The sequence below is a fragment of the Danio rerio genome, chromosome 14 (genome assembly GCF_049306965.1).
Source record: "Danio rerio strain Tuebingen ecotype United States chromosome 14, GRCz12tu, whole genome shotgun sequence".
In the NCBI taxonomy this organism is placed as follows: domain Eukaryota; kingdom Metazoa; phylum Chordata; class Actinopteri; order Cypriniformes; family Danionidae; genus Danio; species Danio rerio.
The window spans coordinates 18,878,011-18,904,245 of NC_133189.1; the positions used below are offsets into that span (position 1 = coordinate 18,878,011).

General features: G+C 33.6%; 1 protein-coding gene across 1 annotated transcript in view; it reads right to left on the reverse strand.

The window, feature by feature from the left end:
- The window catches only part of mgat4b (alpha-1,3-mannosyl-glycoprotein 4-beta-N-acetylglucosaminyltransferase B), a 271,360-nt gene that overhangs the window by 19,547 nt on the left and 225,578 nt on the right, over positions 1-26,235 (reverse strand). Inside the window, 4 exon segments of the mRNA NM_001002180.1 lie at positions 2,780-2,858; positions 10,048-10,241; positions 13,738-13,845; positions 21,209-21,339. Of these exon segments, the coding sequence (NP_001002180.1) occupies positions 2,780-2,858; positions 10,048-10,241; positions 13,738-13,845; positions 21,209-21,339 (512 nt within the window).

Consider the following 26,235-nt stretch of genomic DNA (forward strand, 5'->3'; position numbering starts at 1 on the left):
TTCTTAGACCATTTTTAAAGCTTTCAAACAGTTTGCTGCATTTATAAATCGCCCATGTCTTGAGGTAGTTTAGTATGATGTGATTTACCTTCTTTGTGTGATCTGATTGTACAGGAATCACAGGATTGATTTTTCTAATCCCCATAGACAATAAAAAATAAAGTATTGACTGCAGGTTGAAGGAAAGTAGTGGAGTAAAGCACTAAAAATTTACTCAAAGGAAAGTAAAAGTAAACATTTTAAAAACTACTTAGTAAATTACAACTCCTGAAAAAAAATCTACTCAATTACAGTAATTTGAGTATTTGTAATTAGTTACTTTACACCACTGGTTACGACAGTGTGACTTCAAGTTTAACCTAGAAGTTAGCATTGAAACAGTTTCATTTTAGTGACTTCTAATTTAAAAAATTATTGTCAAAAATGACTGACCGACAAAAAAATTCTTATTAATTATGTTATGCTACGCTATATCATTACAAAATATTGGACTTACGGTTTTAGTCATCTTGTTTTCCTCTCATTACAATAGATTTTGTTTTTGCTTCATTGATCTAAAAATGAAACCTCATCCTAGTGAGAAAGATGAGAGCCTGTAATGCTCAACATAGTTTTCACCAATATACCATAATCATAGATCAGTGGTGCTTATAATCAATCACATTCAAAAGCATATACAAGACAACTAAAAGATCTTTTATAACAAGAAATTTATGAGCAGTTTTTTTTGTACACAGCAGTGTGATGGAAACAGATCACGCATAATAACAGAAGCCCTCTCGGCAGCAGTTTAAATCTGTCAGTAGCTGTCTGGAAATGTTCTGCAGCAGGCGATGAAAGTGACTGTCTGAAATAATGCATCTCCTATGAGGCCTTAACAATTCAAGCTAGTCAACCTCAGTAAATGACAGGTAATTTGTTGGATATTTAAATGACTATCAATCATCCAGGATCATTTCTAGACAATTTTCAAAAGCTGTAGCTTGAGGGCTTAGTTACTTTTGTCAGATTTTATTTTTATTTATTTACATATTTGTTTATTGGAATTTGCACATAAGGACAAATTTTGGATACATATAGATTTTCCCTAAGCAGATATTGCTCTCCATTCAAGTTTCATCAAATTCAAACAAAACGTGGCATGACTTTTCCATGAGGCTATCTGTATGGTTGATAATAGGCAGATTTGATATTTTGGTTAAATTATGTTAATGTGATCTGGTTCGAAATCATCTATAACAGTGATGTCTAAATTCAGTCCTAGAGGGCCAGTGTCCTGCATAGCTTGCCTCCAACTTCTATCAACACACTTGCCTGGAAGTTTTAGCATAGAGAGAGGTTGAGTAGCTTGTTCAGGAATGTTTAATCAAGGTAGAAACTAAAATTAGCACGACACCGCCCTCCCCGGGACTGAGTTTGGGCACCCCTGATCATAAAGACAGCAACTCTCTTCTTAACTGGATCGGCACTTTCTTTAGGATTGTCCAAAACAGTTAAATAAAGCCACCAAACATCTAAAAGTGCAAGTCAAGAATGAAAAAAAATTCTAAGTCTGAAGTTACACTCAACTGTCACTTTATTAGGTACACCTGTCCAACTGATTGTTAAAGCAAATTTCTTTTTTGGTCAAGACAATCTGCTGCAGGTCAAACCACCATCAGAATGGGGTAGAAAGAGTATTTAAGTGACTTTGAGGTACTCGAGGTATGCAGAAGAGAACATCTCCCAATACACAATACGTCCAACCTTGAGGCGGATGTGCTACAGCAGCAGAAAATCACACCGGGTGCCACTCCTGTCAGCTAAGAACAGGAAACTGAGGCTACAATTCACACAGTCTCACCAAAATTAGACAATAGAAGATTGGAAAAATGTTGCTTGGTCTGATGAGTCTCGATTTTTGCTGCAACATTCAGAGAGTAGGGTCAGAATTTGGTGTCAACTACAAGAAAGCATGGATACATCCTGCCTTGTATCAATGGTTCAGGCTGGTAATGTTGTTAAATTGGTGTGGATATATTTTATGCCACACTTTAGGTCCATTAGTACCAATTGAGTATTGTGTCAATGCCACAGCCTACCTGAGTATTGTTGGTGACCATGTCTATCCCTTTATGACCAGTGTACCCATCTTCTGATGACTAGTTCCACCAGATCTCAATCCAATAGAGCACCCTTGGGATGTGTTGGAACTGACGATTCGCATCATGGATGTGCAGCCGACAAATCTTCGTACTTGTTATTTACAAGTGAATTACTATGTATAATAGGCCTACTATAATATTTATTTAAATTTATTTAGTTCACATCAGCATCACTATCCACCCTAAATGAGATTATATTCTACAGCTCTTTTAAATTAAATCACTAATAGATAAATTCATTTTGATTGTTCCTTACTTATGTATTTTCAAAAAAAGCTCTCAGTTGATGCAAAAACATCGTCCATGTCACGTTTTATACTGCCGGTAATAAATTTGAACAAACTCTTAACCCTAATTACACCAAATAATAATAGTGATGCTCTCACATTTAACCAGGTTCTAGGCCAGCTATAATAAATTCAGCTCCTGACACCAGCTTTGAAACTACGCCAAAGAGTGTTTGCCAGCGCATTATATTTTCAGCCCTGACTGAAGTGTTGAGACAGAGTTTCAGCCCAGATCTGTGGGGTGTTTATAGAGGCTGCGGTGAAGCAGTCTTTCTGCCCAGAGGGAACGCGCTATCAAACAGTCAAGATCCTCCAACAAACACACTGCACACAATGACAGGGACTCACGTCGAAAGGAAGAACCTCCACTGTAGTGTTGAAAAGCTTGTCTCCGGGGTGCTCGATGTTTCCACTGCGGAAGAAATACCTGCAAACACACACACACAACAGGAAAACTATCAATCTTAGAAATTCCTTAAGGAGTAGAACGCTAAAAGATCGTACTGCATATATGTTTCCTCATATATCATCCTATCATGGGTTTATTTATAGAGCCTGTAGCACACAGTGGCCCCAAAAAGAGTTGAAATGTATTTATTTATTTATTTAAAGTGTTTTTTGAAAGAAGTCTCTTATGGTCACCAGATTTGCTTGATTGAAAATTTTGGTAAAATAGTAATATCATTACAATGTATAAGAACAAAAATGTAATTTATTCCTGTAATGATGGAAGGATTTCATTATTATTAATTCAGCAACAATTTATTTTTATTTTTATTTTAATGTCATTTTAAATCATTATTGTTATTATTACCATCAATTAAAATCAACACAAAAAAACTATATTTGCTGTATTTATATTATTGTAATTATAATTAGTTTTTTAAATTAAATTATGAATTGTTTTTATTAAATTAAAAGATTTTTTAAAAGTTTACTCATTTAAAATATTCAGCTCTTAAGCAATTCAAGAAACCACCTTCTAGTAATCAGTTCTCTGGATTTCCCATTAATACGAATATGTTTTAGGAGTGTGTTTTATTTCAACAGTTCAAATTTATTTCAGTTCTTAAACAAACAAACAAACAAACAAACAAACAAACAAACAAACAAACACAAAGTGTGTGTGTGTGTGTGTAAGATATGCAAAAATATGTAAATATTTGTTATATTTGTTATTTGTATATTGTTGTTATTTTATTTTGGCCTATTGTAATCTTCTCTAAATTCATATAATCTTATTTGAAATGTCATTATTGATTAAAACAATTCTAAAATAGAACCATTAATAACTTTTGAAGTAGCTCCTTTTTTCGGACTTGTTAATCCTATATAAAATTATAAACAATTTTACTCTGACCTTAAAGCTATTTCAATAGCTCCAATTTTTACAAGATTTAAGTGAGTTGAGACTTTTTTGTGTAGCCAGAATGTGTCTGTGAAGTTTCAGGTCAAAATACCCATCAGATCCCATTTACTATATACCCTGTTGCCTTTAAATGAAAATGAGCTGGTTTACTCTGCCCACTCTCAGGAGATTTAGCTTCAGAGAAGAAAAAAATCAGGGTTGGTTGTCAGGATAAACACAGCAAAAATGATCCAAAAGCAACTCGATGAAGCAATGACACAATGAAACAAAAACACGCTTAACATGTGTTTTTGCTAATCTTCTCACTGCAAATGTGAAAGGATGCCAAAGAAAAAAGTTAATACAATATGCTGCTGTATAGAAATCATTATAGCCAAGTTACTGTATAAAATAAACCTGACTTCAAACCTGCATTCAGGTTGTGTGATTGAAGAGTCCTTGTTTATTGCTGTGTACACTATGCAGCTGTGTTGATTTTAGCAGTTATGAATTACAGTGGTCCCTCACTATAACACAGTTCATCTTTCATGGCTTCGCAGTTTCACAGATTTTTTCGTGCACTTTGACATGCTTTTTTTTTTTTTTTTTTTTACAACATTCTGCACCGTCAAAGGCACCTGTGGTAGCACTTTAAAGGCAGAGGAAAATGCTAACCACTGCACAAAAAGTTGAACTTCTGGACATGCTAAAGGAAGGTACAGTAGAAGTTACACAGCTGTAGGGTGCCGTTACGGAATAAATAAATGAAGATTAAATGGTTTTGATATTCAGTTTTATTCTTTAATCCTGAACTTATTTTTTTCTATGAAGGTTTGAACTTTGAAAGTTTTAAACAGGAGAAAATCTCTAAAATCTCTAAATGCCATCTGAAATATTCTTCTAAAATCAGCATTTTGTCAGGCTCCTACGTGCCGGTTCAGTAATTTCACTTTTATGGCGCAAAAAAATAAATAAATAAATAAAATAAAATAAAAATTAGGAAAAAAAAAATAGGAGTTATTTCTATGATCTTTAAAGTAAAATAAATCAACATAAACAAAAGAGACTGAGAAAATTTGTTATTTTTGACTAAAATTTCAGATGACACAGAGGTTTTTGCATCTTAACTCTTCAAATGTTAATGCCTGTCAGAGAAAAGTGTATAAAGTGTGTGGTATGAGGTTTTACAGCCTTAAAACATCTTTAAATGTAAAAAAAAAAAAGCTGACTACTTCATGGATTTCGTCTATTGCAGGTTATTATTAGAAAGTAACTCCCGCGATTAATGAAGGACCACTGCACATAGATAAAAAAGTATAGTTCAAAATGCTATTAAAAACACAAAGCATAGCACTTACTGCTTTATGAAGTGCAGTTTGATCAAGAGTTATACAGAACATTTAATTTCAGTTTCTTTGCAATTCCTGTCATGTAGACACGTTTATACAAGTTAATACTAAAATATATTGCACCTGATCCAAAAAAAAAAACCCATTTACAAATGCCAATACAAATGAGCCACACACAAATGCTGTTACAAAAGCACATTGAGATGTTTCTGATCACTCGCAGCAAATGTGACAGGATGCCAAAGAAATAGGTTAATATGCTGCTGTATAGAACTCATTATTGCCAAGTTACTAAATAAAATAAACCTGATTTAATGTCCACAAACCGACAATCACGTTGTGTAATTGAAGCGTCCTCGTTTATAGTTGTGTACACTATACAGCTGTGTTAATTTCAGCAGTTATGTATTATGTAGCTCAAAAATGAGTTCAAAATGCAATGAAAAATCCTGGCAATCCTGTTTGCTTGATGAGTCCTAGTTTATAGTTGTGTACACTATGCAGCTGTTTTAATTTCAGCAGTTATGAATTACAGTGGTCCCTTGCTACAACGCGGTTCACCTTTCATGGCCTCGCAGTTTTGATGATTTTTTTCTTGCAATTTGACATGGCTTTTTTTAAACAATATTCTGCACCGTCAAAGGCAAAGGAAGATGCTAACCATTAAACAAAAAGTAGAACTTTTAGACATGCTAAAGGAAGGTAAAAGTTACACAGCTGTACGGTGCTGTTACGGAATAAATAAATGAAATGGTTTGATCTTTAGTTTCATTCTTTAATTCTGAATTTATTTTTTAATTTATTAGTTTTAGTTTTAAACAAGAGAGAAAAGTGTGAAAATGTTAACTCAATGCTGTCTGAGAAAAGTGTATAAAGTATGCAGTAAAGGGTTTTACAGCCTTAAAACATCTATAATAATTGTAAAAAATAAAGCTGACAACTTCGTGGATTTTATCTATTGCGGGCTAATTTTAGAACATGACTCCCGCGATTAACAAAGGACTACTGTACATAAATCAAAAGTATCGTTCAAAATGCTATGAAAAACACAAAGCATAGCACTTACTGCTTCATGAAGTGCAGTCTGAGTTAAACAGAACATTTAATCCCAGTTTCTTAGCAAATCCTGTCATGAGGACATGTTTATACATGTTAATACTAAAGTAATATCAACATCCAGAGCTTTTTGTCTGACTGCATCTCTGTTTAATGGTTATCGTCTTTTTTCATATATATTTTGTACACTGGAAGCTTCTGTAGCCAAAACAAATTCCTTATGTGTTAAGCACACTTGGCAAACCGATTCTAATTCTGATTCTGATTATGAATATGCGCCAGTCAATCAATATTGGCTGGCAGGGAAAACCACACTGCTACATCACATTGGGTGGGCCTCAAAATCAAGAAATTTGGATTCTTTTTTTAACGTCAGGAAATTTAAAAAGAGACTTGTTGTGTTTATTTCACTCTAATATAATCATTGACACACTACAATATATCTACACACAGTTCTGTCAAAACAGCTTACAAAAGTTGATTTTGCATCATAGGTGCCCTTCAATACATCCTTGCTGATTAAAAATAAAAATCTGACATCTGAACGGTAGTGTAAGGCACAGAAAAAACCCAGAAAACAAATTGACATTTGTGTTATATAAAATACCAAACCAAGTGATTAAAAAAACCTCACCCACAAGCTAATTAAATGCATCTACAAATGCAGCTCAGGAAAAATGAGTTCTGAGAAAAGCCTTTGCGCACAGATGACACTAAAATGCTATCTGTAATGACATTCCCACATATTAAAATGTCCAAAAAACAATTTCCTTGCAGTCGTTCAGTCTTCATTCTCCTCTTTGGTTCAGAGAAACACGAGCAGATTTCTCTGTATAATTACATGTGTAGAGCCGCCGCGGAGTGTAAATGGACACCTGCGCTTGTTAATCTGTGACTTCTGTAGCATGAAGGAAACCAGTGAGAGATCGGCAAACGCTCTCATTCAGACTGAGCGCTATTAGCTCTCAATTATGCCTGAAATATGCATGAACTCTCCATTAGGGTTAAAAATGTATGGATGACTGTGGCTCATGATGATTGATGCATTATGCGGCTCCTGTGAGTCAGCGTGATCAGAAAGACTGTGCGAAAACGAGCTTAATTATAAAAATGGACAACATGCTTTTCTACTTCATTCACAGGGAGAAACTAATCAGGGAAGGAAAATGAAAGCTCACGATCAACTTGACGACACTCATAAATTTGTGGATGGTATAACTGATTTATTTTTTTTGGAGGAAAAGCATATCAAATAATGAATAAGTCATTTATTTAATAAAATAGAATTTTATGATATTAAAAAAAGGTAATAAATTATTATAAATTGTATTAAATATACATAAATTAGAGTAAATAGATAAATCATCACACTAAATAAATCAATAAATATTAGTATAAAACTATATTATGACTGCAATAATCATATAAAATAAAAACAAAAAAAATATTAAATAAAATTCAATTAAATAAATGAGCTAAAATGTTGTTTAAAGGGCATTTATTGTACCCCTTTTCAAGATTTAGGAGAAGTCTTTTGTGTGTGCAGAATGTGTCTGTAAAGTTTCAAAACCCCCATTAGATTATTTATTATACCTTTAAGAATATTGGAATTGTTTTTGTTGCCTGTGCCGTTAATGCTAGTTCTCCTCACTCACCGTTCCCATGTGCCAGAGCGTGCCTTAATCTCCAGCATTAGATAAACAGCACAGTGACAGACATGAAGGAAGCAGATCTCACATAACATTTGTGACAAATACTACAGTAAGATCTTTCCCAATGATTATTTGATGTTTTTGTTGTGGAATTAACTCAAGCCTTTCTGCAACAATGAGTTGCACACAATGTCATTACACACACACAGCTCATGTTTAACTGTAATGTGACAGGATACACGTTAATATACACTGTTGTATGGATCTTCGTTGTGTTAACGGTCAAAATAACCTGATTTAACATCCACAAACCAGGAAGAGTCTTTGTTCTGACATGCGACTGTGGTGATAAAGTAAAGACGGTAAAATCGCTGTAATTCCTTACAAACCTGCACAGATTTGAAAATGTTTTAAACTGGTAAAACTCATTATTGATAACATTTGATGATGATTGATGATTACAGCAAGCTGAGCAGATCATTTAATCCCAGTTGCTCTGCGCATGTCCTTTCTTGTTGATATGATTATACGTGTTACTACAGAGACATGTTAATACGTGGTTGTCAATCAATTCAGTGGGCGGGGAAACAGCACTCCTACGTCACGTTGCGGTGGGCCTCAAAATGGGAGGGATTTGGATCCTATTTTAACATCGGGAAATCAGTCATACTAAATGTTCACTGTAAAAAGTGAACTCGTTGCCTTATAATTATTTAGTAAACAAACTATGTGCCTAATTATGAAAGTTAAGTCAACGGGTTTACTGACTTTAAGTAAATTAACTACTTGCTTTTTACAGTGTGTTATTTGTTGGAACATTGCATCTCTCATGTCCTCTACGCTACGTAATATCATTCCACATGGTGCAGGCATAGTACAGCAGCAGAGTTTTTTTGACTATTACCAAAGACTATAGAATACACAAGACATGTTACTAATATGGCAAATGAAGCCCCGCCTACTAGTATAGAGGCCAATCATCGATCATTATAGACTGATGTTTCTCCGTTGGAGTAGCTCGGACCAGATGTGTGCCTTTAAAACTTGCTTTACAGACATAAGAAATATATCCACAAAAATTCTGTACCTTTAAATTAACTAACTACACTTGCTTTAACTACACTTTAATAAATAAAGGTACAGGAGCTGTTACTGGGGTAGTACCTTTTCAAAAGATACGTATTTGTACCCTAAGAGTCCACAATAGTATGATGCATATTAGTGCATATTAGTACCCAAATGTACCCAAAAAGTACCTTTGAGGACCCCATTGTGGACCCCTTCAGGTACAAATATGTACCATTTGAAAAAGTACTACCCCAGAGACAGTTCCTGTACCTTTAAATCTGAGAGTGTACCGTTATCTATATGAAACAACCATGAAGTACAGTGCGTCCTGTCAATCGCACTTACCATGACAGCAACTACTCAAATGCCCGCAAACTTGTAAACAAAGAGTCATGTTCATTTCTGGAAGAGATTCGGCATCAAGACCAAGTTGTGAGTTACTTCAGAAGACCAGCGGGATCAGATGATCATTATTCAGAGGATGATAATGTGTAGAACGGCCATAAATGAGGTTGGCGTCGTGATCTCGTTCCTTTCGAGTGCGCATTAGCTCAGGCAACCTGAAAATATGCCAAGTTTGTTTGTTTTGAATGTTTAGAAACTAAACTTATGAGATAGTTGTTGTCATTTTATTGGTGGTTAAAAATATGTAATGTAATCATAAGCTTTTTAATTAATTAAATTAAATTAATTAATTAATTAGTAAATAATTATAAAATTATTTAAATAAATCAATCTATATTGTGATTATTAAGACAAATGATTATCGTTTCAATTTAAAATGCTTTAATAATTTATTATTTTTTGTTTTTATTAACTGGGACCAAATTTCTTTCTAATAGCTGATGATAAGTAATGATATTTAAACAGCGGTATTATAGAGAACATTCTCTCTTGCTGATGCTTTCTCAATAAATAAATATTAAATAAATGAAATTGGAAATTAGATTTTTCTTTTAAGTGAGCTCAATAAGGGATTCACTTCTCATCATATGCAATACTGCATTTTGGGCCAAAAGCCAGAATAATCGTTTTGTAATTCATTATGTTTCGGAGAGTGCTTGTAAAAGCATGTAGGCATTCATGCATGTGTAATAGAGAAACTCGAGGGCTTTCTCAGAGTTTTTGTCAGTATGTTTGTACCTCTCTACTCGGACAGGTGTGAAGAAGCGAATGCGTATGAAGTCTCCAGCGACAGGTGTAAAAGCCCAGAAGAAATCCTCTCCTAGATAAGCCTTCTCCAGGGTGAAGTGCTGGTACGTTTTTAGACTGGTGGTGACCTCAGCCAGCGGGTTAGCATGACCTTTATGCAATGTCTGCTTTCCAAAGTCCTTATCCTGTTAAAAATAGCAAAAAGTAATATTGCAACCATAAATTACAAGGTGTACCACGTTTTTAATCAGCATAAGGGGAAACTTAAGAGTAACTAAATGCAGATAGATTACTAAAAATACTAGTAAGATTACAAGGCACCAGAAAAAAAACAAGGTATGTGAGAAAAAAAAATGCTTTTTTACAGGCTAAATCTGCAGTGATTTCATATTAGAGACAAAACTAATGTAAAATGTAATAAAAACAAACTGACTTTGTGAAAATAAGCTACTTAAAACATATAATTATAAATCTAAAATGGTAGACATCTTGGATAAAACTGCAAATTCATTTTCTTCCAGCAGGTGGTGGTATTGAAAACAGCTTTTCCTTGTTTACAACTGTATGCAAATCAGCTGCATTATGCAGAGATTATCTGTATTAGAAGAAAAAATACCCTATATACTCTTATTACAACAGAATTTTTCACTCAGAAATACTTTAATAAGAGCCTAGAGAACAATATTTAGAATGTTTCCACATCAGTTTTTCAAAAACCCTACTAAATTACTATAATTTACATCTAAAAATTAAATGAACAGATACACAGTTATATTGGATAAAGTTAATGTACATTAAGTATGGATGTTTACTCAAATTTTAGACTTTATTTAGACCATATCGGGGGGTTTATAAGTTGTATTGGAAATTGGCTGAATACATAAACATGATTTGTGCATTATTTGAAATATTTAGGGAATCATGTCAGATAACGTTTGTTCAAATGGCTGCATCTTTTGTTATTCAGTGCGTTTCTGTCATCTGTGCTCATAGACTGTAAAATCCTGTCAAGATTAGCCTGTCCCTTTCTGTATGCATCTCTTCTCCACCCTTTCTAATCTAGGTTCCTTTACAGACTTAGTATAAAGTGAGTAAAGTATGTTTGCATTTCAGAACACAGATTGGCTGAATTGAAGAAACAAAAAAGAAAATAATCATTCTGAGTAGCCTCCACCCCAAAAAATGCAGTACATTTTCTTACTGCAACTGCATTTTTAGTTTTCTGTGAAGGAACTTGACTAGCCTGCACAGAGTCCTGACCTTAGGACCTCATCTGCCTGTGCAGATTGCACATTTCTAAAATAGACTGTCCAGTTCTGGTTTATTAATAGTCAATCCATGCAACCCTAATATAAAAAGTTTTCATTTGATATTCGCAAGAAAGAATCATTCTGGCAGCCACAGTAGCCTCCACCTTAATTAAGCGCAATACATTTTCTCTCCACAACTGCCTTTTTTGTTTGCTGTGGAGGAATTTGACTGGCCTGCACAGAGTCCTGACCACAACCAGACTGAACACTTTTCGAATAAATTATAGCACACACTGTAAACCAGGCCTTCTTGTCTAGCATCAGTGCCTGACCTCACAAATGCACTTCTGGAACAGGGGTTCCTAAACTTTTCAGCCCGTGACCCCCCCCAAAAAAATGCCAGTGACCTGTGACCCCCACATTCCTTGACAGTGGCTATAAATATACTCATTTTTGCACATACAGTAGACCTCTATAAACATAAGCATATTGACAACACAAAAAAAGCAACAGTCTAACAACCATAATCTATAATTTATATAGTATTTATTAATGTTTCATTTAATATTAACCTTTCAGCACAAGTCTATTCTTGGTTTAATATTGGAGACCGCCAATCAGAGATCATCTTCAATATTCAGTTGTGACCTGTATTTATTTTGAATGTATTTGATTGCTATAAAAGTGTCAGAAAGTTTAACCTGGCGCTATAAAATCAATCTGATGCAGCTGACGCTATTGCCGTGTTGTAATTTAAACACACAATGCTATGAAAAAAAAGAAAAGGCTTATGGTTTTTTATTTGCATGTTGTTGCTTTTTGAGGCAATTAACTACTATTTTCATCTTCTGTGGGTTATCGATAAAATATGATAACTTAAACAGTTTAATCAAATTTATTTGACTTTTGGAAATCACTAAGCGACCTCCTGTTGTTGTCCCATATGGATGAATGTATATTAAGTATAGCTGTTTACTCAAGCTTTAGACTTATATTTAGGCAATATCAATAATTCTAAGTTGTATTAGAAACTGGCCAAATACATATTATGATCTGTGCATTATTTGAAATATATAAGGGAATCATGTCAGATAACGTTTGTTCAAATGGCTGCTACTTTAGTTTTCAGTGTGTTTCTGTCATCTGTGCTCATAGACTGTAAAATCCTGTCAAGATTAGCCTGTCTGTTTCTGTATGCATCTTTTCTCCACCTTCTCTAATCTCAGTTCCTTTACAGACTTAGTATAAAGTTGTGGCAGTGAAGTTTTTATGCATATCCGAACACTTTAGTTTAGGTCACAATTCACGGTATTAACAAACCATTAACTAACACTACTAGCTTGATAAATGACTAATTAGCTGTTTATGAACAGTTGGTAAGGTAGAACTTGGATTTAGGTTTCGGGCTGGATTAGGGATGCAGAATAAGATAATATATTATAACTAGTAATAAACAGTTATTAACTTAATAATAGGCAGTAGTTACCAGTGTGAATTGTAACCTAAAGTGTTAACCACATTTCTAACATAAATCATCCAGTTCTAGTTTACCGCGAGTCAATCAATGCAACCCTGATATAAAAAGTTTTCATTTGATATTTGCAAGAAAGAATCATTCTGGCAGCCACAGTAGCCCCCATAAAAAAATAAAATAAAAAACGCAATACATTTTCTTCCTGCAACTTTTTAGTTTGCTGTGGAGGAATTTGACTGGCCTGCATAGAGTCCTGACCTCAACCAGACAAAACATCTTTCGGATAAATTATAGCAGAGACTGTGAACCAGGCCTTCTTGTCTAGCATCAATGACTGACCTCTCAAATGCACTTCTAGAAGACCAACATACTTCTAAACCCTTTAAAAAAACCTTCCCAGAAGAGCTGAAGCTGTTGTAGCAAAGGGTGGATGACTCCATAATAAACCCTACAGATTAAGATTGAGATATCATTCAAGTTCATGTGCTGTGTGTGTAAAGTTTCACAGCATTCATAGTTTGGTATAAAAACAGTTGAATGACTATAGATGAAGACTATCAGCAATGATTCAGGCAGGTATTATGATAAAGTAGGCGGAAGAATACAGTGAGCATGACCATCAGGAAGCAGAGCGTCAGATGTGTTCACCAGCTCGCCGGCAGACAGGAAAAAATCAATACGACATGGAGCAGGCAAGTCATATGAGCACTCTTGGCCATGGAGATTCCTAACGCTCTTCATTTACAGGGAATAAAGACAGAGCAGGGAAATAAGCTGATTTATTAGGATATGAGCTCTTATCGGCTGCCTGCTGGGTTTTGTGATTTGTAATTTCGAGGATCTCGGAAGAGAAATTAACATAGTCCTGAGGCAGACTACTGTGCCGGAGGCTTGCAAATCTATAAAATGATTGCGCACACACATGTAAATAAGTAAAGACCTTTAGTTGGAAATCACCTTGAGTTTCTGGATCTTTCCAGCGAGGGAAGAGTGTGTTCCGACATGCTGGAAGAGAGATGGTTTAAAGCGAATGCGTAGGTTTGCTTTCTGTCTGTCACAATGTTTCTGTGGGACACAAAGAACATTTGTATATATATTATATCATATGTAAATGTCTCATACAGTCTTATGCAAAAGTTTGGCTACCCCTGATAATTTTTATAATTGCAAGCCATAGCCTGCTGGCCTCTCAAATCAGCAATTTCATTTGGATATATTTTATACCCTACACTGTAAAACACAACAGTCAGCTTTATCAAATGAAATGAGTGTAGTAAACTCAGAATTGACTAAAAGCTATTTCTACTTATTTGAAAAGAGTTTTGAACACAGTGTTGAAGGTAATGAGTTAATTAAATACCTAATTACTTCTAATGAAATGCAGCAAGTTCACAGTACTCATTTAGATTAGTTTAACTCAAATGGTTTGTAGCAATCGGTTTTCTCAAACAAAAGAACTTAACTTATTGGATTTTACAGTACCCAATTGGTTTGAGTTCTCTTCATTTATTGGGCTTTACTGTGCTCAAATTGCTTCTTTTACTAAAATGAATTAAGTTTTACCCATTTAGATTGTTTTTTGAACCAAAATGGTTTGTTACAATCATTTTCCTCAAATGATTCGAGTTACCTTAACTCAAATCACTGGGAAAAAGCAACATTTCAGTTCTGACATAACATTTGTTTAATTAACTAATGCAATGCAATTTAAATAATGACAAAAACAGGCAGGTACAAAAATGTGGGCACCCCAATAGAATAATGACATCAATATTTTGTACAGCCAGTTTTTGCTGAAATAACAGCCTGTAGATGCTTCCTATAGTCAAAGATATATGCCTGAATTCTTGCTAAAGGTATTTTGGACCATTCCTGCTTGCAAAATTCTCCAGTTCAGTCAGGTTTGATGGGTGCTGAACAGCATGAACTGACTTTTTCAAATCAATCCATACATTTTTGATCATGTTCAAGTCTGGGAACAGGGATGTCCATTCTAGAACACTATATTATATCTGAGCATGAATTCCTTGGTAGATCTGGAACTGTGCTTTGGGTCACTGAAACATCCAACCCTGTCGTAACTTCAGCCTCTAGACTGATATCCTGAACATTGTTCTTCAAAATCTGCTGATACTGGGTGGAAATCCATGCAACCTTTGAGGTTTACAGTAGCTGTGCTTGCCACACATCCCCACAGCATGATGGACCCTCAACCATATTTACAGTAGGGAGCTGGTTCTTCTCCTGAAATGCTGTGTTCTTTTTTCACTACGCAAAACGCATATGAATGCAGCATTTGTCCACAGCATATTTTTCCAAATTGATTCAGGTTTGTCCAGGTGAGCTTTTGCATTCCTCAAATGACTCTTCTTGTTGCAGAATGCAGAAAAGTCTTCATCTGCATCACCTAACATTGAGCTGTTCTTTGTAAAGAATGTGCTGAACTGTGGAACAATGTAAATTAGCAGCAGCAAAATGTTCCTGGAGCTCTTTGGAGGTGGTCTGTGGTTTATCTGTGACCATTCTAACCATGCTTCCCCTTTGCCGTTCAGATATTTTTCTTGGTCTAGCACATCTTCCTTAACAAGGGCTGTTCCTTTGGCCTTCCATTTTCTTACTATATTTCTGACTGTGAAGATAAAGACTACAAACCTTTGTGATAGCTTTTTGTATCCTTCTTTTAAATCAGGGGTGTACAAAATAGGTCTTGGAAGGCTGGTGTCCTGCTGAGTTTAGCTCCAACTTGCTTCAACACACAAGCCAGGAAGTTTCTAGTATATCTAGCAAGAGCTTGATTAAATGATTCAGGTGTGTTTGATTAGGGTTTGGAGTTAAACTCTCCAGGACACTGACCCTCCAGGACCGAGTGTGGACACCCCTGTCTTATATCATGTTGATCAATTATCCTAGTATTTAGGTCATTAGGAAGTTCTTTTGAGGTCTCTATGTTGATACTTTCAGATTCACAATAAGGAGAAGCACAACTAGCAATCAGCCAAAATCATTTTTCATGATTGATGGCATCTGTGTTAAGATTGTTAAGGTATGAGCCACTCGAATCATTTTTTGTTGTTATCTATTAACATTAAGTGACTACAGGTTTTGGAATGCACACAAAAGAGAGGGTTCCCAAACCTTTGCATAACCTATTTTTCAGTTTGACTTAATTTCACACTTGCCAGTACTGCTACACTACGTTATTCTGTCATAAAAGCATTATCTAGCTTTCTCTAGAAACTGAATGGCATTTCACTGTAATTTTCTCTTATAAAGAAAGAGCATATTATTATGGAGCCTCAGAAAGGTGCCCAAATTTTTGCATAAAACCTTATATAAAGAAAAAATCAATTGATGTTTAGCCACATATACAATGAAATATTACCGACATTTATATACACAAACATATTACAGATGTATTGACAATTTTTATAAAACCACAGTTGACTTGCTTTACAGCTTTAACCTGATAGTCATACAAATTATGTTCAGATACACTTTTTGGAGCAGCTAAAGTAGAGAGATGCAGTTTCATCTCTGACAGAGTTGGAATGTCTACCGGTTTCTGTCATATTCAAGTACCTCTAATGAGTGATCTTCCAGCTTTAAAGGGATTGAAACAGAATATTTCTCCTAATTTCTCCTAACCCTCAAGTGGCTCCGAACCCATAAGTCTTTCATTCATCTATGAAACTCAAATGAGAATATTTTTAAGTGAAACCTGAGAGATTTCAGTCCCTTAATTGAAAGTCGATGCAGCCTAAATTTTCAAGATTCAAAAAGTTAATAAGAAACGAAATCATGAGCAGCAAGCAAGCACAAATGAGCCTCTTTTTCAATAAACTTTAGGCACGGTTAAAAATATTGACCACCCTTGGTAAATACGAGCAATGAAGGCTGAGAAAATTAAAATTTTTTTCACAAAAATACTATTTAAAATTGGAAGTACAGTGAGTGACATTGTGAATTAACCTTAAAAAAAGATGCACAAGGCATGAGTATTAGCACAAAATGGGTTACTGTGCACAAAAGTAAGCTCCTGCTATAGCAGTACCTGTTCTCTGACCTGTACCCTATAGAAAATAAGCTTACAAAAACTGAAGAACAACATAATTTCAAGGATCTAGAGAGTATAAAATGGTCTCTGATCTCTTTCCAGGTTTATTCTCCAACCTTCCAACCCCTTGAGGCATTATTTAATAAGAGTCTGTCATCTGAGAAAAAGGAGGTTTCATGAAAACTTTAAATAAAAGTGCGCCAATAATTTTGGCCAGTGTGTACTGAAGAGGAAACACTTTGTTGGTAGTTTGTAATGTTTTATTTGTTTGTTTGCTTTTAAAGAAACATAAAAAGCATAAACAAAGATGATGTATTTTCATAGCCTTCTTTGCATTAATTTACCAATGGAGCCATTAATCTTGAGCAAGGCCATTTCTTTAGAAACCTTGGAAGAAACCGCTTAGTGCATAAGGAGTATTTTTTACAATGTCATCATGAACTTTTTGAAGCCTGAATAGATTGGTAGAATAAAGAAATTATATTTCTCAGAATTTATAAAAATACCCAAACTTGTGTTTCAGATATGAATGAAAGAGTATGAGTTTTAGATTTCACAACGATGAGCTACTGTAGTACTTCCATTCTATTAAGATACACTACATCAGTGGTTCTCAAACTTTTTTTCACCACGTACCATCTCAGAAGTCTCTCCAAGTACCACCATAATGACTAGTATTGAAATAGTATAGCGTATAGGCTTAATTAAGCAGCTACAGCTCTGCACAGTTCAAAAACGTGGCAGATTAATTCCTATTGTTATGAATATTTATTATTGTCAGCCACTTTTAACATTATTAATAGTTTGAACATTAACTAAAACATTAAAAATAAACAATACATCAACGTGTGCTTTTGAAAGTTAATTAAAAATGGCTGTTCTTAAAGTAAACAGAAAACTGCTGTGCTTAAATGTAAAGTATTACCATTTAGTAGCCTATTCATGAAAACCTGGAAATCTTCCTTAGACCTCATAAATATCATCATATTCATGTATAAACACTTTGATAAATTTTGAAATATATGGTACATGTATATACTGTATATATATATATATATATATATATATATATATATATATATATATATATATATATATATATATATATATATATATATATGACTTATTTGTATATCTTTGAGCTCTAAACATTAACTTGAATTTTAAATATATGATTTATATTAACATATTTAAATTATAAATTAGATCTGCTTACTGCGCGTTAGAGTAGGCTTTGTGTGTCAGAGAGGTGATTAAACTATACTGTAGCTGTCAACATTAGGATATAAAAATACGAGATACACTCCCAACAACCATTACAAATATGGGAAGGAAATTAGCTTCAAATGACGGAATACAAAACAAAAGGTCTAGCATATTAAAATCAATTTACTGATAACATCTGTGGTATCGTATGCGTTAAAAGTGTGCTAATTTTTTTACTTTAATTATTTAGCGATTCCTTCGAGTACCACTTGATGGAAGCCTGCGTATCACTAGTGGTACATGTACCACAGTTTGGAAACCACTGCACTACATAGACTACACTGTAATAAATATCTGTGTATTACCAGTTTTCATAATTTTGTGATTAATGTTTTTATTTTACCCCTCTCCTCTCCCCAATTATTTATGCTTTTGAATAGCATTATGGGACCCTGACCTTTTTTCAAAGAACGTTTAAGTTAAAAAAGTGATTTTTATTGACATTTCTAACAATTTAAAGTGATATATTGTCTGAGTTACAGTACAGAAACCTTGTAATAAACTGCCAGTACATTTTCTATTATTTTACAGAATTAATTCTATATATTATTTCTTATCCATTATGTTATACCATTAAAATGTCAATAAAAGTCACTTTGTTAAACTGTAAAGTTGAATTTAAACATCAAAAGTCAACAGAGCAGAGATCAAATTCCCATAATGCACTTCACAACTGTAAAGAAACGGAAAACACTTGTGAATCACAAAGTGAAATTTAGAAATATGGCATGAATTATCATCTTTATGCTGATGATATACAATTATATATTTCTGTTGAGCCCAGAGACACTGCTGCAATGAAAAATTTGTTCAACTGCATGTCCAATACTGCACAATAGATGACTGCTAATTTTTTCTAAGTTGAATAAAGATAAAACTGAAATTCTTATTGTGGGCACAAAACCTGAGCGGGAGAGGATTGAAGCAGAATTTTAATCTTTAGGTTTACAATCTAAACAAGATTTAAAGAACCTGGGTGTTTATTAAATATTATTTACACCAAAAAATTACCACAAAACAACTTAAAGTGTCTATAAAAATCGAATACATATGCTTCACCTTTCTATTTCCATATGGACAACTGGCATGATCAGAACTGTTTAAATCAGTAACAAGGTTGATAGTTTTACTGTTCACTCAGACATTATTTGTTTGGAGAGGCTTGGAAAGGCTGCTTTTTACATATGTTTGATTATTGATTGCCTCTACAAATATCCAGAATTTCAAAACTGAAAATTGAAATATAAGATAAAGTGGTGAAAAAAATAAGCTTTTACTCCCACTTACTCATATATTTTATTCTTGCAGAGCACACTTCCTGAAAGGATGATTGTGGATGATTATGTAATTACTTTTTACTAATTTAGGGATTAACATGGATTTGAGTGTTTAGATAGCTTTTGCTGTTTCAGAGTTTACAAACAAGGTATTAAATTATACAACTAATCTACTGAATTCAGACAGAGCATCTTACAACATAAGAGCAACTCACAAAATTACATATATCTTAAAGGGTTAGTTCACCCCAAAAATGAAAACTCTGGTCCTCATGTCATTTTAATCCATGGAGACCTGAGCCAATAGCTTTTGTTCCACTAATTTTACACTAAAGAGAAATATTTTCAACAAATAAAGGATTATTTACACTAAATAAATACCACAAAACCACTTAGTATCTATTAGAAAGGAATACATATGCTTCACCTTTCTTTCCATATGGACAACTTGATGGCATGGTCAGAACTGTTTAAATCAGTAACAAGGTTGATAGTTTTACTATTCACTCAGATATTATTTGCTTGTCCCTCCAGGTCATTACAATTACACAGTTGCCATTAGAAGGCTGCTTTTTACATATGTTTGATTATTGATCACCTATACAAATATCCAGAATTTCAAAACTAAGAAGTTTAAATGGGGAAAAATTGAGCTTTTACCCCCACTTACTCATATATTTTATTCCTGAATGGATGATTGTGGATCATTATGTAATTACTTTTTACTAATTTAGGGATTAATTTGGATTTGAGTATTTTGAGATAGCTTTTGCTGTTGCAGAGTTTACAAATAAGTTATTAAATAATGCAACTAATCTACTGAATCCAGGCAGAGCAACTTACAACATGTATATCTGCTAATATATAAATATATAATGGTAATACAGTAATTGAGATTTATACAAGCTCATAATTATGCAAATCTTTACATCTTTACATATATCTTAAAGGGTTAGTTCACCCAAAAATCTAAATAATTGTTGTTATTTATTCACCCTCATTTTGTTCCAATCTCCCTGAGATTTTTAATCATGTTCATAACACAATTTAAGATATTTTAGATGAAATCCAAAAGCTCTCTCATTCTCCATAGACAGCAATGGTCACCATGTGTTTCATGCCCAGAAAGGAAACAAAAACATTGTCAATATATTCAATGTCACTTCAGTAGTTCAACTGTCATCATATTAAGTGTTTATTTTTATTTTTATGAAGCTTCACATTAGGGCTAGGTAATATGGCAAACAAGCAATTTCAGTACTTATTTTCCAAATTGTACGTTAACGATATATATTTTGATATAAGTTGTTAATGATTCCAGATTTAAAAGAGGACCCAAATTAAATGGCATAACATATTTTTCAGCCGATATATTTTTGGTGGCCGAAAATTTGGTACATCTCTAATATCAACACATTTTTAGATTCCATTGTTGCATATTTTTGCAGTGTGATTGGCTCGTAGATCAATATAGAGTAAAAAAGGCCAGAGCTTATCATTGTTATTGACATAAATTTCATTGCAATTCGATAAAATATCATTTACCGGCAAACCCTTTATTTCACACGATTAAAGTTGAACCTGAAATTCTTGACGTTCCTGTTTTGGACTTTGAAAATTATGTGAACATTACTGACTATGGACGATGAGAGAGCTCTCTGACTTCATCTAAAATATCTTAATTTGTGGTATGAAGATAACCTAATGCCTCAGAGGGATTGGAACGACATTCGGGTGAACAATTAATAACAATTTAAAATGTTTGTTTGAACTAACCCTTTTAGAAAAGATTCATATAGTAAGTAAAACAAATGATAATAATAATTCTTACCGCATCTTTTTCCGGGTTGCACACCTTCACCCACATGATGTGGTCCAACAGCCAATCAATGGGCTTGTCTTTGTAAAACATTAGCATGAACTCCACGATCAGCGGCAGGTCTAATGACTTGAACATTTTACCTAAAAAGAGGAAAAGAGATTCATGAAAATCACCCACACAAGACTAATAACATCAGCAGAAACACATTTACCCTGAGGGAGGTTTTCCGGGCAAACTGGACCAGAGCGAAGTGAAAAATCTAAACTCATATAGATTTAGACTTTTTAACAAGGATTTAGACTGGAAACCCAAGGGTGAAAAATATTTTATGAATTCAAAGAGAAACAGCGCACTGAGATTAATTACATTTTCATATTAACGATTCAAGGCTTTTTTTATTAAGTGGAGCAGCAAATAACTACATGTTCTTCATGAATGCAACATTTTTTCTTAAAACATGAGATTAATTCAATTCATCAAGTGAAATCAGATCGGATTGGGCAGGAAGGATGTTACTCTTCTCCATTGCAGCCTTTTTTTATTGGCTTCTAATTAAGTTTTTAGGTCACAGAGGATCTGATGTGGCCATTTCTGCTTGCCGAGGGCAAAACTCCAGCCAGTAAATCAACTCATTTTTGATCATCTGTAAAAGAAGTGACATCTGTTTTTATGCATTATGAATTAAAGAGTGACATCAACCACAGGACGGCATCTCACACAGAGAAATCCTGGCTCTCTAGTGTCAAAACACAACAGCTGCTGATCTATTCATCCAACAGATTAGGTTTCATGGACATGTTTGTTTGGAACATCATACTGCTGTCTTTACTATGCATATTGTGTCTGAACAATTCTGATGGGTATTGTATCCCACAATGCACTGTACATGATATGACCGGACAAAAGTTAAAGATGCCATGAAATGAAAATCTGGATTACCTAAGCATAGCTGAATAATGAGAGTTCAGTACATGGAAATGACAAACAGCAAGCCACAAACTCCACATTTTCTTCATTCTCAATGTAAGTGCGCAGTAAAAACAGGACAATCAGAACAAAACAAAATACAGACTCTAATAATAGTTGCCCTGATACAGTTATAAAAATTTCAATCCCACTTTAGATTAAAGGTGCAGTATATAAGTTTGACACTCAAAGGTTGAACTAGGTATTGCACTCCTGGATCAAAACACATTTTTACTCGGCTCCTCCTCTGATGCAAGTTGCCATTGACGTGAATGTGTCTGACTATCGACCATAAATGCTGATTTAAAGCTGATTTAAACCATATGGAATATTGTTCATAGTAAGACTTTTTGTCCTAAGCAACATCTGAAATTTCTATTTTAGAAACGGCTTCTATTTCAGGGAAACAACAAGATAAACAATAATCACCTCAGGTACACCTCGTGTGCTTTATTTAGTGTGAAATGCTAACAATGTGAGTTTGAATGCCATCTTACATGACATTTGTTGTCATACTACTGACTGAAAGCAGACCTCAGATCTTAAAACATAAAAATAAACCGTTTTAAATTGAACTTTAGAGCTGTGATTCAATGCAAGCCAACACATATCTGTGACTGAGCATCTACATTAAATATTGTTAAAGGTTGAAAAAAGGTTTAATATTATTCATATTATGTAATATTAGTAAAAAGATTTAATATGCTTTAATCAGATTATAAACCTTCAAATTTTGTTGAAGTGTAGTGAGTGCACTATTCTGTGCTTCTGGATGGCTGTTTTTAAATTTCTGTTTGGTTTCGTCTGGTGCAAATCTCATCACGTAGCGTGATGTTAGGAGACGGGGTTACAATGTAACCTGCTCATCTAATGTTTACCTTCTAAAAATGTTTGTATTATATTATTTTCTAATTAATAACCACCTCATGTGGAACTCTGAATCTGCATCTCATTTCAGAGTTTGCTACTGTCCACCGGAGGTTGCATTTCGGTCACGAATACAGACTTTGAGAGCCTTCCTGACTCAACTGACTTTAGCATTGTTTTTCAGATGATGTTCACTTAGCATGTTTCTAAAATATCTGCAAACATATTTCAGTATTTTTATGCTTTAGAATAGTCAAAAACGTATATACAGCACCTTTAAGTGTCCTTAACTACAATGTACTTACATCAAAATATAAATGCAATGTATTTAACGTGTTCATAATGTATTGCAGAACAAGTCTGGTTCTATTTAGGTGGGATACGGGTAGGGATAGAAAAAGTTTTGTTGGTATGAACAAGTTTATCTGTAAATATAAGTTTAAGTGTCAATAAAAATGTAATTACAAATGTAATTACATTCAGGCATTCAATCAAGCATAAGTATAATGTAAAAACATGAGTTTACTTGCATATGTACACTGTAGCGAATAGCTAATCTCAGTATAAGTACACAGTATTTAAGGCTACTTAATATAAAGTGGGACCAAAATGCCTTAACTAGAAAACACTCAGGGTAATATGAACCCACAGAACTGGCACGAATGGCACCAAATTGCATGATATTTATATTATTTTTAACATTTAATACCCATGTAATATAAGTAACACATTGGCTGATGCATCATGCACTGTACAAAACATCCATATTTCCATATTTTTTATTTATGGTTGTGAATTGCTTTATGGGACCTTGATCTCTGCTCTGTCCACATTTGATGTTGAAAATTCAGTTGAACAAATTTACCTTTATTTTAAATAATATAAGAAATAATATATAGAGAAATAAAAATGTGCTGGCAGATTATTACAAGGTATTTGTAGCATAATAAACAACACCAACCCAGACAATATATCACTTTAAACTATTAGAAACGTTCAAAAAAGTACATTTTTTAAACTTTGTAAGGTTAAAAAAGATCAAGGTAATGTGATTAAAAAGCATACATAAACAACATTAATTACAAAAAATGGCAAAAAATTTTGAATCTTTTGTTGCTGTTGTTGGTTTGGCAAAAATCAGTAAAAACACAGCTGAAGAAAGACTTTAAATGTGAATTTTCATCTCACATTTATAGTTTGCTCTATTTAACTGCTTTATTAGCCCCTTTGAGTGATTTATTTTTTTGATAGTCTACAGAACAAACCATCGTTATACAATAACTTTGCCTGATTACCCTAACCTGCCTAGTTAACCTAATTAAAAGCCTTATAAGTCACTTTAAGCTGTATAGAATTGTCTTGAAAATATTTAATCAAATATAATTTACTGTCATCATGGTAAAGATAAAATAAATCAGTTATTAGAAATGAATTATAAAAATTATTTTGTTTAGAAATGTGTTGAAAAAAAAATCTTGACTGTTAAACAGAAAATGGAGAAAAAAAAATAACACGGGGGTTAATAATTCAGGGGGCTAAAAATTCTGACTTCAACTGTATAGAAAAAAAATTCCCTAACAAAATGAAAATGAAAATTATAATGCCTAAAAATATAAAAATATTAAAAATAAATAAAATAAACCGAACTTTCAAAACAACTATTAAAATGAGAAAATCGAACACTAAAACAATAAATCAAAATGCATTCTCAAATGAGAAATCAAATGAATTTGATATCTAATTTTCATGAACTCAATAAAATCTTGTAATAATTAAATGACAAATCAAATGCTCAAACTATAATTCAAAGTAAGGAATTTGTTTTGTTTACTATGATTGTTGTTTTGCCTCCTGTCCCGTTTCTAATTCTGTCTAATAAATGTTTTGTTAACATTTCGTTTTAGTTTTTTTCTTCAATTGAACTATGTTTGTTTGTTCTGATAACGTATAATTTCTTAGTACCAATTTCAAAAACTGTTTTTTGTTCACTAAACTTCAGACATTTATGTCAGTACAATTTGTGTTTTTAAAAGTAGAGTACACACACAAAAAGTGAAAGAAAATAAGGATTATGTTTTTTTTTCTTCTTCAGTTGCACAGCCTAAAAAGTTTTGTTACAAAGTTGTTTACCTCTCCAGGAAACTAATAATCTTATGCTAACCCAACTAAATGTTGTTTTGTATTACTGACAAATAATTTTAGGTCAGTGCAGCTGATGTTTTCAAAGTTGAGAAAACAAGAAAATAAGGATTATGTTTTTTTTTTTTTTTGTACTGGCTTAAAAAATTTGGGGCAGTACCTTGTCACAGGTATAGGTTTTTACCAAAAGAATACACATCAGTACCTTCAAGGTACATATTAATAGCTAAAATCTTCAAATATGTTTGTATTTTTGTGTACCAAAATGTTTCTTAAAGGTACCAGTTGGTGCTCCTTAGATACCTCAGATGGATCTTGGACCAGTTACAATGCTCATTAATAAGTTCTATATGTCCTATATTAATAAGCCCTATAAGTCCATTTAAAATAGTAATATACAGTTAATTTCAATAGATTTAATAGCAGCTCTAGTGCAGCATAGTGAGCAGTTTGACAATCTGAAGACTAGTTTAGTATCATCAGCAGGATCACTCACCAGTGCATAACCCACCCACAGGCTTACATTGACCATTAGTGCTGGAGTATTGATCTGACACATACACACACACACACACTAAATGAAAACACAAAGTCAAACCGAATGCAGCCCAGGCACAATTATTTAAGATCAATAATTAATTATAATAAATAATTCAAAATAAATAAATGTATAAAATGGCAATAAACTCTTGATTGATTTTTTTATGGTGCAGAGAGATTACAAGCCCTGTGAGCGCCTTTGCTTTTAGACATCATGATATCTTCAGCTCTCCACTTCTGAAAAACTTTGGCAGTTATTCAAGGTTGTGTGTGTAATAAATGTTCTCAGTCTCGAGAGCATGCGCTAGTTCACCTTCACGTCGTCCCTGAGAAGTGTGACAGCTGCTTACACAAACACACACACACACAGACATGGTAAATCTACAGGGAAACAGTCTTATCTGAAATAGTCAAATCAGTATTCACCTCCACATGGAAGCAGCCCTCAGCCTGTTTGTCTTTCTTTCTCTCTGAAATAAATGAGTACATTTAACAGATGTGAGGGATCTTTAACTCTATTACTC